The sequence below is a fragment of the Hypomesus nipponensis genome, chromosome 10, assembly GCF_054491055.1.
Source record: "Hypomesus nipponensis isolate SF chromosome 10, ASM5449105v1, whole genome shotgun sequence".
Classification (NCBI taxonomy): domain Eukaryota; kingdom Metazoa; phylum Chordata; class Actinopteri; order Osmeriformes; family Osmeridae; genus Hypomesus; species Hypomesus nipponensis.
This window is the reverse complement of record NC_140370.1, coordinates 17,808,243-17,820,942: the sequence shown is the minus strand read 5'-3', so window position 1 is coordinate 17,820,942 and position 12,700 is coordinate 17,808,243. Positions and strand designations below refer to the sequence as shown.

General features: G+C 49.9%; 2 protein-coding genes across 5 annotated transcripts; one reads left to right on the top strand and one right to left on the bottom strand.

The window, feature by feature from the left end:
• The first annotated feature begins 29 nt into the window (after positions 1-29).
• On the top strand, positions 30-5,460 carry rnf2 (ring finger protein 2). Its single transcript, XM_084707822.1, has 8 exons — positions 30-48; positions 679-745; positions 1,593-1,689; positions 2,393-2,553; positions 3,171-3,386; positions 3,946-4,212; positions 4,302-4,473; positions 4,801-5,460. Exons 3-8 carry the CDS (start codon positions 1,603-1,605, stop codon positions 4,900-4,902), a joined length of 1,005 nt encoding a protein of 334 aa, XP_084563948.1. The 5' UTR covers positions 30-48; positions 679-745; positions 1,593-1,602; the 3' UTR covers positions 4,903-5,460.
• A 1,374-nt stretch (positions 5,461-6,834) lies between these two features.
• LOC146272117 (influenza virus NS1A-binding protein homolog A-like) lies at positions 6,835-12,341 on the bottom strand. Of its 4 annotated transcripts, none has more exons than XM_084707729.1 (14): positions 12,214-12,341; positions 11,063-11,439; positions 10,811-10,980; positions 10,543-10,618; positions 10,268-10,441; positions 9,952-10,077; positions 9,700-9,768; positions 9,451-9,610; positions 9,003-9,227; positions 8,700-8,821; positions 8,211-8,337; positions 7,933-8,064; positions 7,655-7,828; positions 6,835-7,586 (listed from the first exon to the last, which is right to left on the bottom strand). In XM_084707729.1, exons 2-14 carry the CDS (start codon positions 11,171-11,173, stop codon positions 7,327-7,329), a joined length of 1,926 nt encoding a protein of 641 aa, XP_084563855.1. In that variant the 5' UTR covers positions 11,174-11,439; positions 12,214-12,341; the 3' UTR covers positions 6,835-7,326. The 4 variants fall into 4 exon arrangements, with proteins under 4 accessions (XP_084563855.1, XP_084563856.1, XP_084563858.1 ...); XM_084707731.1 differs by having other exon boundaries at positions 7,376-7,582; XM_084707730.1 differs by lacking the exon at positions 7,933-8,064.
• Positions 12,342-12,700: the final 359 nt, after the last annotated feature.

Here is a 12,700-nt window from a genome sequence, read left to right as displayed (position 1 = left end):
ATGAGAACTTCCTCAAATTGAGTTGGCACCGCCTGCACGTTCTCCACGGTACTTGTGGACCATCTCTTGATCTCATATATTGAGTCTGAAAGTCACTCTCAGGGCATTAAACGCTTAGCATATATTGTGTGTTAGGATAAACATTTAGGTTCTCTGAGTAATATCTCATAACACGTACAGCCTATTTGACTTAGGCTGAGGCTGTGTAAATCTCCACTTAAGCCTATGGAAGGCTATAGCCTACTTCAAATTAACTTAGAGTGTGCATCTATTCACTTGAGTTGATAGAACCGACAGGTGTTACGCCAGAAAGTGATTAGGCTATCTGACATTTGCTGTCTACAGCAAATTTTCTTTGGAACGCAGTCATGAAAACTCATCATTTTATGTCTATGGTGATAGCAAAGGTAGCCTATAGTCGTTGTGAAACTTTGACATTTCAAGTAGCCTATCTGAATGATAGGCTCTACAATCGTGGCAAAATACGTGTTTGCAGCATGACATCAACGTGATTAATATTTCCGATGTAAGTGTTTAGCAGGATCTGTCTAAAACCTTAGTTTAGATCTAGACTTGGAAACTAGAGTGTAATTAACATGGCATGACAATGGCTCTCCGTTTTCATGATTTTTTGGCTACGTTCCTAATTCCTACGTTTCCCTAACACCACTGCGAAAGACTGAAGCCGCCATATTGCAGTCGCCAGAACGCGCTGGCTATTTTTCTGTATCCACAACACAGAAATGTAAGTAGCAATGAAAGAAACGCATTTATATATATGTTACCGTTTTGCATTACAAACCGACCATTATAGTTAACCGAGTATTGGTCTGCCAACTTTATGGCAAATGACCAGTCTTCAAAATGTCGTCAATAGCCGTAATAATAGTCAGCTTAGCAATTAGTTAGGCTACAGTAGCTAGCTACCTAGCATAAGCCTCCTAGCTGGTCTCTAGGTTCTGTTTCCAGACAGTCTTGTATTTGCGTTTTCGGGCCATTTTAACGAGTTAAACCGTATCTATTACTCGTGTACGTTTTAAATCACTGGTATTTTTCCTGTGTTAAAATAATGTGAAACTTGGGCACATTGTTTTAAGCCGATTATTTCATGATATATTTTATTAAACACAAAGACAAACTGGCAAGCTAACGTCACGTCGTTAGCTGTCGTTAGCTTGTCCGTGGGTGCTGTCATTACATTAGCTGTGTATCGTCAATGTTTTGGTCGCTAGCTGGCTAGCTAGCTACTCAAGTTAATCAGACGGTGGTTCATTAAATCTCCGGGGAAAATAAATTATTAGCTATCAGAAAAAGATGAAAAACACATTTAAGAAAGCATGTTTTTACTAAACCATAAGAAAGCTTGCTGCCTTGTAGTCAGTCTTCCAGTCATTGTTTTGGATGTTGTTTTTAGCTTGGTAGTTTAGCTAGCCAGTCAACACAGCAGCAGCATTAGCACGCTGGCTACCTACAGTAGTGAGACAAGCGCTGAGCGCTACTTTGATTCGACAGTCAACAGTAGCGTTCTAGTACATTTCGGTTGGGCTCGGGTAGTTGTACAGTAACGTGCATTTGTATTCCCTTCGTTATAGCACCGACAGGATGACACAGACTGTGCAGACAAACGGGGTGCAAGCCCTCAGTAAGACGTGGGAACTCAGTCTGTACGAGCTGCAGAGAACGCCGCAGGTACGTCCGCAGTGTGTGTGAGGGGAGTCACGCTAATCCGCTTGATGGTACTCCAGTGTGTGTGAGGGGAGTCACGCTCATCCGCTTGATGGTACTCCAGTGTGTGTGTTAATGGTGCTGTGTGATGTGCTGTACGGTGTTGTTACTGTGTGTTGTGCTAACTATGCTACTGTGCGTTGGGTCTAACTATGCTACTGTTTTGTGGTAGTGTTCTGATGTGGTGTTGCGTCTAACCTGTGGTGTTCTGGTGTTGTGTCTAACCTGTGGTGTTCTGGTGTTGTGTGTAACTGTGGTGTTCTGGTGTTGTGTCTAACCTGTGGTGTGGTGTTGTGTCTAACCTGTGGTGTTCTGGTGTGGTGTGTAACCTGTGGTGTGGTGTTGTGTCTAACCTGTGGTGTTCTGGTGTTGTGTCTAACCTGTGGTGTTCTGGTGTGGTGTGTAACCTGTGGTGTTGTGGTGTTGTGTGTAACCTGTGGTGTGGTGTTGTATGTAACCTGTGGTGTTCTGGTGTTGTGTGTAACCTGTGGTGTTCTGGTGTGGTGTGTAACCTGTGGTGTTGTGGTGTTGTGTGTAACCTGTGGTGTTCTGGTGTTGTGTGTAACCTGTGGTGTTCTGGTGTGGTGTGTAACCTGTGGTGTTGTGTGTAACCTGTGGTGTTCTGGTGTGGTGTGTAACTGTGCTCCTATGTTGCCCCATCCTGCAGGAGGCCATCACAGATGGTCTGGAGATCGCGGTGTCTCCTCGCTCCCTCCACAGTGAGCTGATGTGTCCCATATGCCTGGACATGCTGAAGAACACCATGACCACCAAGGAGTGCCTGCACCGCTTCTGTGCCGACTGCATCATCACCGCGCTGCGCTCCGGGTGAGATGAGGGGGGGTGGAGGGATGGAGGGGGAGAGAGGGGGTTGGGGGGAGAGAGAGGGGGAGGTAGAAGGAGAAAGGGTGGGGGGGAGAAATGGAGGGTGGGAGAGGAAAGGAGAGGGAGAGGAAGTGAGTGAAAGGAAAGGAGAGTGAGAGGGAGAGGAAGTGAGTGAGAGTGAGAGGAAGTGAGTGAGAGGAAGTGAGTGAGAGGAAGTGAGTGAGAGTGAGAGGAAGTGAGTGAGAGTGAGAGGAAGTGAGTGAGAGGGAGAGGAAGTGAGTGAGAGTAAGAGGAAGTGAGAGGGAGAGGAAGTGAGTGAGAGTGAGAGGAAGTGAGAGGGAGAGGAAGTGAGTGAGAGTGAGAGGAAATGAGAGGGAGAGGAAGTGAGTGAGAGTGAGAGGAAGTGAGAGGGAGAGGAAGTGAGTGAGAGAGGAAGTGAGTGAGAGTGAGAGGAAAGGAGAGGGAGAGGAAGTGAGTGAGAGGAAGTGAGTGAGTGTGTGTTTGTTAACATGAACGTGTGTTGTAGGGACAACACAATCAGCATCCATCCCCCACTCCCTCTGGCCCCCACTCCCTCCCCCCAGTTTTAACCCTACTGATTGGCTCCCCCTGCGAACCAGGAACAAGGAGTGTCCGACGTGCAGGAAGAAGCTGGTGTCAAAGCGCTCCCTGCGTCCAGACCCCAACTTTGACGCCCTGATCAGCAAGATCTACCCCAGCAGAGACGAGTACGAGGCGCACCAGGAGAGGGTGCTGGCGCGCATCAGCAAGCACAACAACCAGCACGCCCTCAGCCACAGCATCGAGGAGGGCCTCAAGATACAGGCTATGAACAGGTCAGGGTCCCTCCCTCTCCTCCATCCTGCTCTCTCTCTCTCCTCCATCCTGCTCTCTCTCTCTCCTCCATCCTGCTCTCTCTCTCTCCTCCATCCTGCTCTCTCTCTCTCCTCCATCCTGCTCTCTCTCTCTCTCTCTCCTCCATCCTGCTCCCTCTCTCTCCTCCATCCTGCTCTCTCTCTCTCTCTCCTCCATCCTGCTCCCTCTCTCTCCTCCATCCTGCTCTCTCTCTCTCCTCCATCCTGCTCTCCCTCTCTCTCCTCCATCCTGCTCCCTCCCTCTCTCTCGTCCATCCTGCTCTCTCTCTCTCTCCTACATCTTGCTGTTCTTTCCATCCCTCTATTTCTACCTGGCTCTTTGTGCTCCAAAATGGTGTCGACCCCCCTCCCTGCCCTGACCTCTCTCTCCTCCCTCTCCCTCTCTCCCTCCCTGCCCTGACCTCCCTCTCTCTCTCTCTCTCATTTCCCTCCCTCCCTCCCTCCCTCTCCCTCTCTCCCTCCCTGTCCTGACCTCTCCCTCCCTCCCTCCCTCTCCTCTCCCTCCCCTTGCGGTCAGCAGGCTGCAGCGAGGTAAGAAGCACCAGCTTGATCACGGCAGCGGCGCCGAGGACAACAGCTCCCACTGTAGCAACGCCTCGGTCCATAGCAACCAGGAGGCGGGGCCCAGCATCAAGCGGACCAAGACGTCCGACGACTCGGGGCTGGACATGGACAACGCTGCGGAGAACGGAGCGGTGGAGCTGGCACTGGACGGGGCGAGCGAGATAGAGCTGGTGTTCCGCCCTCACCCCACCCTCATGGAGAAGGAGGACCCTGCCCAGACCAGGTCAAACACCTCACACACACACCTCACACACACACCTCACACACACACTCCTGACACTTAACACACCACCGTCTCTCTGTCTGGTGCAGGTACATCAAGACGTCGGGGAACGCCACGGTGGACCACCTGTCTAAGTACCTGGCGGTGCGTCTGGCTCTGGAGGAGCTGAGGAGGACCCAGGAGAGCAGCCCAGCCAGCGTGGACGCAGCCAGCGAGAAGCAGTACACCATCTACATCCCCTCAGCCAGCCAGCAGTTCACTGTACGCTCTCACACACATACACACACACGCCATCTACATCCCCTCAGCCAGCAGTTCACTGTATGCTCTCACACACACACACATACACACACCATCTACATCCCCTCAGCCAGCCAGCAGTTCACTGTACGCTCTCACACACACACACACACACACACACCATCTACATCCCCTCAGCCAGCCAGCAGTTCAGCGCATGTTCTCACACACCTCTCATTCTCTGTAAATATACCATCAAATTAAAAGAAGCTGAATTGATGTTTAGAATTTCCCTTATTCTTATTTTGTGTTGCTCTCTTCCTCCACCATCTCTCCTCTTCCTTCCAGGTCCTGAATGGTTCGTTCTCTCTGGAGCTGGTCAGTGAGAAGTACTGGAAGGTCAACAAGCCCATGGAGCTCTACTTTGCCCCCACCAAGGAGCACAAGTAGAGCAACTGACTGGAACAGACTCACATTCCTCCCTCTCCCTCCCTCTCTCTGATTCTCTCTCCCCTCCCCCACCCCCTTTTTGTCTCTGGAGGTCAGTAGAGGTACTACAGTGTTACTGAGAGCCTACATGACCCAAACCTGGGACCCTCATCCATCCCTCTTCATCCATCCTTTAGCTGTCATCATCCCTCTTCATCCATCCTTTAGCTGTCATCATCCCTCTTCATCCATCCTTTAGCTGTCATCATCCCTCTTCATCCATCCTTTAGCTGTCATCATCCCTCTTCATCCATCCTTTAGCTGTCATCCATCCCTCTTCATCCATCCTTTAGCTGTCATCATCCCTCTTCATCCATCCTAGCTCAGCCTGTCAGGAAGCTGTCGGTGTTCATGGTGCGTGAAGTGCCTCAGAGGAGCTGTGTGTGTGTGTGTGTGTGTGTGTGTGTGTAAGGTGGTGCTCTTGTAGGCTCCCCTATCACCATGGTTACCCGGTAGGTTTTCTGGTGGGTAGTGGCTGCCTGAGTGGTGTTTTCTATTCTCTTTTGTACAGGGGGGGGGGAGAGGTTTAGGGAGGGGGGATCGATGAAGGGGGGGGGAGAGGTTTAGGGAGGGGGGATCGATGAAGGGGGGAGAGGTTTAGGGAGGGGGGGATTGATGAAGGGGGGGGGGAGAGGTTTAGGGAGGGGGGGATTGATGAAGGGGGGGGGAGAGGTTTAGGGAGGGGGGATCGATGAAGGGGGGGGGGGGGAGAGGTTGAGGGGGGGGGGATTGATGAAGGGGGGGGGGGAGAGGTTTAGGGAGGGGGGATCGATGAATGAAGGGGGGGGGAGAGGTTGAGGGGGGGGGATTGATGAAAGGGGGGAAGAGGTTGAGGGGGGGGGGGGGTGAGGGGGGGCTGGGGTGTCTTTATGGAGATTTACCTACATGTACGTACGACTTTCTTTTTCATTAAATGTTTTTGCCAACACGGCCCGAGTAAGTTCAGGAGGAGAAGGAAGAGGGGCTAGTCAGCACCACACACCTCCTCCATCACCTTCACCCCCTCAAGTGTGTGTGTGTGTAACAGAAGAGTGTGTGTGTGTGTGTGTGTGTGTGTGTGACAGAATAAGAGGCTGAAGTGTGTTATCTTCTCCACTGAAAAGAGACTTTTTAGAGCATGTTGACTTTTTAGTTGAGCTAGTCTTCAACGTAAATATAATTTCTTGTTGTTTGGGGAAAACTGTATACTGCATTATCTGTTTGGGAAAATAAACAATGTGTGTCAACATGAATTCAGTGTGCTTCAATGTGCTTGAAATGAGTGTGTGGATAGAGGTCCCCAGCTGCTCCACCAGGCTAGGCTCAACCAAGAATCGACAAAGACATGCGCCTTTTATACGTTTCATTTATAAGTCGAATAGCAAATGGAGCTGTAAGAAGAATCCTTCAGCCAGATTTGAGCACAAGACCCCTCACACAGTAGCCCCCATCCTTAACCACTGAGCTGCCAGGGATCATAACAATCTCCACTCAACATTTAAATTTGGCATTGAACTATCTAGTTGTAAAACCCTGCAGAGTTGGGGTGTCAGAAAACCAGAAGAAAGCAGAGTTCCCTGTTAGCTCACTGGGTTAGTGTGCATGCTCTGAAAGCTGGGACAGTACCGCAACAGCCTGGGTTGTTCAAATTGATTGAACAATTGTCTTCAAGTGATTCACATCGATTCACCCCCCCAAAAAAACCGATTTTCTAGTTTAAGTTTTTATGTAAGCATATCTTGAATTGAAATTTGATTTAATAAAATCGTGAATCGATTTTTAATCTAATCGTGAAGTCTTACAGGATCTGGTTTTACAGGATTACAGAATCTAAATTAATCAAATATCAAACGTCTTAATCCACATCTGAATCCAGGTGATCTTGAACCAAAGTACGAACACACAAACAAGTAGTAAATGTTTAAAAATCTTTTAATTTCAGTGTGTGATAAAAACAAGGTCATTCCAGTGTTAGATTCCCACTTACAGCTGAGGAGTTGGACAGACTTGACCACCGAGGTTTGAACAAACCGTAGAAAAACAGTCATTCAAGGTTTTTGGTTTACCTGAACTGATGACCTGTGTGAGTAGGCTGTTTCAACAAGTCGATAAAGTTGAAAGATTTTCACAATATTGATTCCTCTCGTTCACTAGCTCTGCTTCTTCTTCACGTTGGCATTCTATGTGAGACTCATACAAAATATTTATAACCATAAACTTGTGTGCATTTTGCAACAGCTTAATCTGCTATGGTTCTCCTCCCGACAAACATGGAACATGTTGACATCACAAGGACAACAAATTGGGATTGGTCGTTAAAGGTTCTGTCCTATCAGGTCTGACCTGCCCGGCCACAAGCACCCATCTCATTGGTCTAGAAAGATGGCGTGGCCACAAGGCCCTCTCTCATTGGTCTAAATTGAAGGTGTGGCCGCAGGGGCACCACTCATTGGTCTCTGGGTCATATGTCTCCATGGTATTCAGGAAGTTGTTTCCGTCGAACCCGCCCACAGCATAGACCACGCCCCCCAGCACGGCCACGCCTGCGTTGCTACGTGCCGACGTCATGCTTCCCAACATGCACCAGTCATCCGTCACGGGGTCAAACGCCTCCACAGAGCTGAGGGCATGAGAGCCGTCAAACCCTCCGACCACCAGCACCCTGCCTGGACACACACACACACACACATTACCCTCTACACACACACTCTAACAGCCCTCTCCGCCCCCCTACCTCTGTGTGGGGCTACCCCTGCCCCTCTGCGGGCCTGGTTCATGGGGGGCAGCAGGGTCCAGGCATTGGTCTGGGGGTCGTAGCGCTCCACGCTGTTCAGGCAGTTCCAGGACTCCGCCCCCCCCACCACGTACAGCGCACCTCCCAGCTCACACACCGCCGCTTGGTGGCGTCCTGGAAACACCACGCACCAATCACGGCTCAGACCAGCACCTCATGCTGACATGGGCTGCTTGGGTCAAGTGTGTGTGTGTGTGTGTGTGTGCTGTGTGTCTCACTGATGTTGAGAGGGTTACAGGTGCTCCAGGTGTTATTGACAGGGTTGAAAGAGTCACAGTTCTTCAGTCCAGTCTGACCACACGGGTCAGAACCCCCAACTACAAACAGACTACCCTGCAGTGCACACACACCTGCTCACACACACACACACACACACAGCCAGGCAGGAGCCCACATGAGGTGTGAGGTGATGATGAATCAAAAGGAAGATGTGGAGGACACTGGCATTTTATTAAATTTTATGTTTTAATATCATGGGAAGGCGGGACTTTACTACCTGCGTTGCAGCGATTGGTTCGGAGCTCAGGCACCTGCGTCCACTCATCAGCCAGCGGGTCGTACACCTCGCCACAGCTCAGCTCGTCTGATTGGCCGTTAGAGCCGCCCATCACATACAACTGGCCCTATCAGGAGACAGAACACAGCATCACAGACTGCTTAGCCTATCAAATGCTGGGAAGCCTGCCCCCTAGATGAGTTAACATTTACATGTATTCATTTAGCAGACGCTTTTATCCAAAGCGACTTCCAACAGAGAGCTTTACAAAAGTGCATAAGTCACTAATAATAACAACGAGAAGCCCCAAACATTGCGGGTAGCCAAACATGAAGTAACATTGTGAAAACTAAATCCCAAAGGGAAGAACCATAAGAGCGTTATGAGAGTTATGTTACGAGAGTTAAGGTCATGAGTTTGTTTTGAAGAATGGCCTACTTAATAAAGTTGTGCTGGTTCTGACTACAGGCTGCGGGGGTTTGAACGCACCCAGAGCGCGGTCATCTGGAAGCGGGCGCGAGGCGTCCTCATGGGGGCGAGGAAGCTCCAGCTGTCTGTTTGAGGACAGTAACACTCCACCGTCCTCAAACACTCCTCCCTGTTGTAGCCCCCTGAACACACACACCACACACACACCAGGCATACACACACCAAGTATACACACACCACGCATACACACCACACACACACACACCAAGCATACCACATAACAATGAGTACTGGCATGGTCATTTAACCACTTCTAATAATTAGGCAATATCATGATGTATCATGATGTTTGTTGTTTTTTACCTGCTACGATGATTTTCCCCCCGAGGGAGGCGGTGCCTAGCCCAGAGCGGGCGTAGTTCATTGGCTGCAGCAGACTCTTCGCCCCCTCGATAGGAGGAGCCTCCAAGCTCAGGCTGGGCGTGGCGGAGGGCGTGGCAGAGGGCGTGGTCAGAGGGGAGCTCCGCCCATGCAGGGAGATGACACACAGGACTCCGTTCAGCACAGCCAGACACAGGTAAGTGCTGTCTGGAGGGAGCCAATCACAGGACACACACAACAGGGTTTAGACTGCTGATGGCTGTTTACTGAAGGCCCTAAAAGCAGATTGGCACTAAACGCTAATCTAGTCATAAATCTAAGCAACTGATTGGCTGTTAACCATATGTCTAAAAAGAAGATTGTCTGTTGACGGAACAAATCCAAGCAGCCAATTGGCTGTCGACTAAAGGCAGCTGAATGGTGGACGTACTGGTGGTCTTCTCTGAGGCAATGTATTTCCACTGGTGTTTGCCGAGCTGGGGGGCAGGGCCAGGGTAGGGGGCGGGGCCAGAGTAGGGAGCGGGGCCAGGGTAGGGGGCGGGACTAACACTGGCTGTTCTCTGTACACCGTCGTGAGGAGGCTGCTGCTTCTAAAATACAGAGCAGGAGAGGGAGGTGTGAGAGAGCAGGGGTGTGTGCAGGAGTGTGTGTGTGTGTGTGTGTGTGTGTGTGTGTGTGCCTCAGTGGGCTGGTTGGGGCTGTGGTCTTGGTGGAGACGATGGTCTGCAGAGTAGTACAGAGTCTGAACCTGTAACAACACCAACAACATCAGCGTCAACAACAAAAACAACGGTATGTCCGTCTCCTTGGCAACAACAAACACGGTCAACCATATGCTTGTTGTAGGCCCTGCCTACTAGAATCTGAGAAGAATAATACTGATTCGATATTTTAAAGCTCAAAACAAATTATCTTTCTCATTGGTCCATACCTGCTCCATCAGGCTCTCCATTGGCTGGCCAATCTCCCAGAGGCAGCGCTGCAGCCAATCAATCACCTTGCTGTACAGGTGCCCGTTACCAGGCAACACCAGGCTGTCCTCCAGCACAACCTCCAGCTGTAAAGAACAACACAGGAAAATGTTGCCAAACTCCCAACATCTTCTTCACACACACACACCTCTCTCTCTCTCTCTCTCTCTCTCTCTCTCTCTCTCTCTCTCTCTCTCTCTCTCTCTCACACACACACACACACACACACTCACACACACACACACCTGCCTGTGATCACGGCAGCACGCAGCTCACCTTGAGGCGTGGCAGTTTGAGGAAGTTGTCGTGATTGGCTACCTCCAGCAGGTGTTCCAGTAAGTAGGCGTCGACCTGCGCCAGCAGGCGGGCGTCGGCCATGTTGCTGGCAAACACCCGGTGAGAGATGGCACTCTGGCTGTCCATCCTGGACAACAGGAAGTCCCCACACACCTGCACAGGAAACAAAAGTTAGTTCGGAAGGTGTGTGTGTCTGTTTGTGCAGTGTGCAGATATCTATGCGTAGGTGTGTATAGATGTGTGTGTGATCTAACCTGTCTGACTCTCTCCATCTTCATCTTCCTGGCTGCAGAGTACACCTCCCTGACCAGATCCTTCTCTACCTTCAGTCTGAGGAGGAGGGGGAGAAGGAGGGGGAGGAGGAGGGGGAGAAGGAGGACGTAATTAAATAGCAGTGGTAGGCCATGTAGTAATATTGTAGTAGTACTGTAGTAATATTGTAGTAGTACTGTAGTACTACTGTAGTAGTACTGTAGTAGTACTGTAGTAGTACTGTAGTAGTACTGTAGTACTAGTACTCACTGGGCAGTGTAGGCGTAGTTAAGCAGCGTTTCCACGGCGTCGGGGTCGAGGTCGTCCAAGCGGATGAGAGAGACTCCGCCCTGTTCACACTCGCTGTTGAACAGCTCAAACAGGAAGGGGCTGCAGCAGGCTAGCACCGCGCGATGAGCTAGCAGCTCCCTGCCGCGCATCTGGACACACACGCGCGCGCGCGGTTATACACACGCACACACATAGTTACATACACGTGTGTGTGTGTGTGTGTAGCACTACCTGCAGTCTGACATCACAGAACTGTCCAGTCTTCCTCAGGGCATTCATCTTGGCCACTGTGGAATCCAGGATGCTGTCATCATCAAACATCAGGTGACCGTTAGGAACCATCCTGTTAGGTCGCCTGGGGTTGGTAGTGGAAAGGGGTGTGGTCACCAGTGAAAAGGGTGAGTCTGTCTGTGAAATGGGGCGGAGCTACTGATTGATCAGTGATCAGCAGTGAATCCAGGAGAGACTAGCAGAGAGACCAGCCCAGTTCAGAGACCAGGTGGGACCAGCAGAGAGACCAGCACAGTCCAGGAGAGACCAGCAAAGTCCCTGAGGATCCTGGGTTAAAGAACAACACACACTCTGCTGTCCCGACTCTCCATGGCAACCTGCAGCACAACAAACGTCCCGTCAGTCAAACTGGATGAACACAGAGGCTGCGTCCTGAACGCCATATGATAATACTAATAATAATGATAATATATATGTATATAATTATAAAGGCATGCACAGTCCAGAGGGATTAGGCCAGGCCATCCTGTTATGTGCAGTCGACCCTATAATTCTCTGCCTAGACATTATATCATTAAGGTTCCTTTCGTGAGCGACGTGCAAGCCTAATTCATGTTTTGCTTGGCTCGAGCGCATCTACCATCGTTTTAGCTGGCGAGCATCTCACCATAACCGACTACTTTTTATACGCTTTTTCTTTTGTGAACTTAAACCAAAGGCGTATTAACCTGGCCGGTAGACGACTAGTTACATTATCCCCAAAGTACTCTTCGTGACATCAACTACTAGATTTGATCTATTGAACCTTGTTCAACAAGCGGGTGACGGTACTAGTTAGTCACTCACTGTCAGTGGCAGCCCAATTGATAACTGACCCTTTCCTACACACCTGTTCCCCAGTTAACCAAGTTATTTCATCATGCCTGGTGTCAAACTCCTTAAAGCCAAACCTCCAACGTGCAAGCAAGACTAGTCTCGATGATAACCGGACAGCCCCCGTAAACTAGCTCCTCCCACGCTTGCTGATGTTGCTAGCATTAGCTAGTCTAGCTAACATTGCCAAATGATTCTCGTACTCTTGAGTTTTACCTGTTTAATATAACAACATACAGCTGTTGACATCTTTCTTTAAAAATAAGATGAGTATTGACCTGGAGAAGTTTGTAATCCCCGGAAGAAGCTGTCCGCGGTGTCTGTTCCCGTCAGCCTGCAGGCAGCGCTGTCAGTCGGGTTAGTTGACGCTTGTTTTCAACAAAGCCACAACATAAAGGGCCGCCGGTGACGTCAGCTCATGCTGGGCGTCGTGTTGTGGGTGCCTGATTCGATTCAATTGCGTAACAAGTCTCATCTTGGTACATGACGCAACACAATCGCATACGTTTGCTGCCTGAGGCTAAGGTGGATTGAGAGAATATTTTGCAGATCAGAACTATCTCATTCATGCTAATAAAGCATTGTTGAATTGAACTTAAAGGAAGAGAGACAGAGAGCAGTGGGGAGTGGAAGAAATAGAGAGATCAATGACGAGTTACCATTCTGGTAGATTATAAATCAGCCTTTCCTTTCAGAGAGACTGGCTGATACCATAACCTCTCATCAGATGGGGTTTAGTTATTCATGTCTGTGTGTTAATGTAGT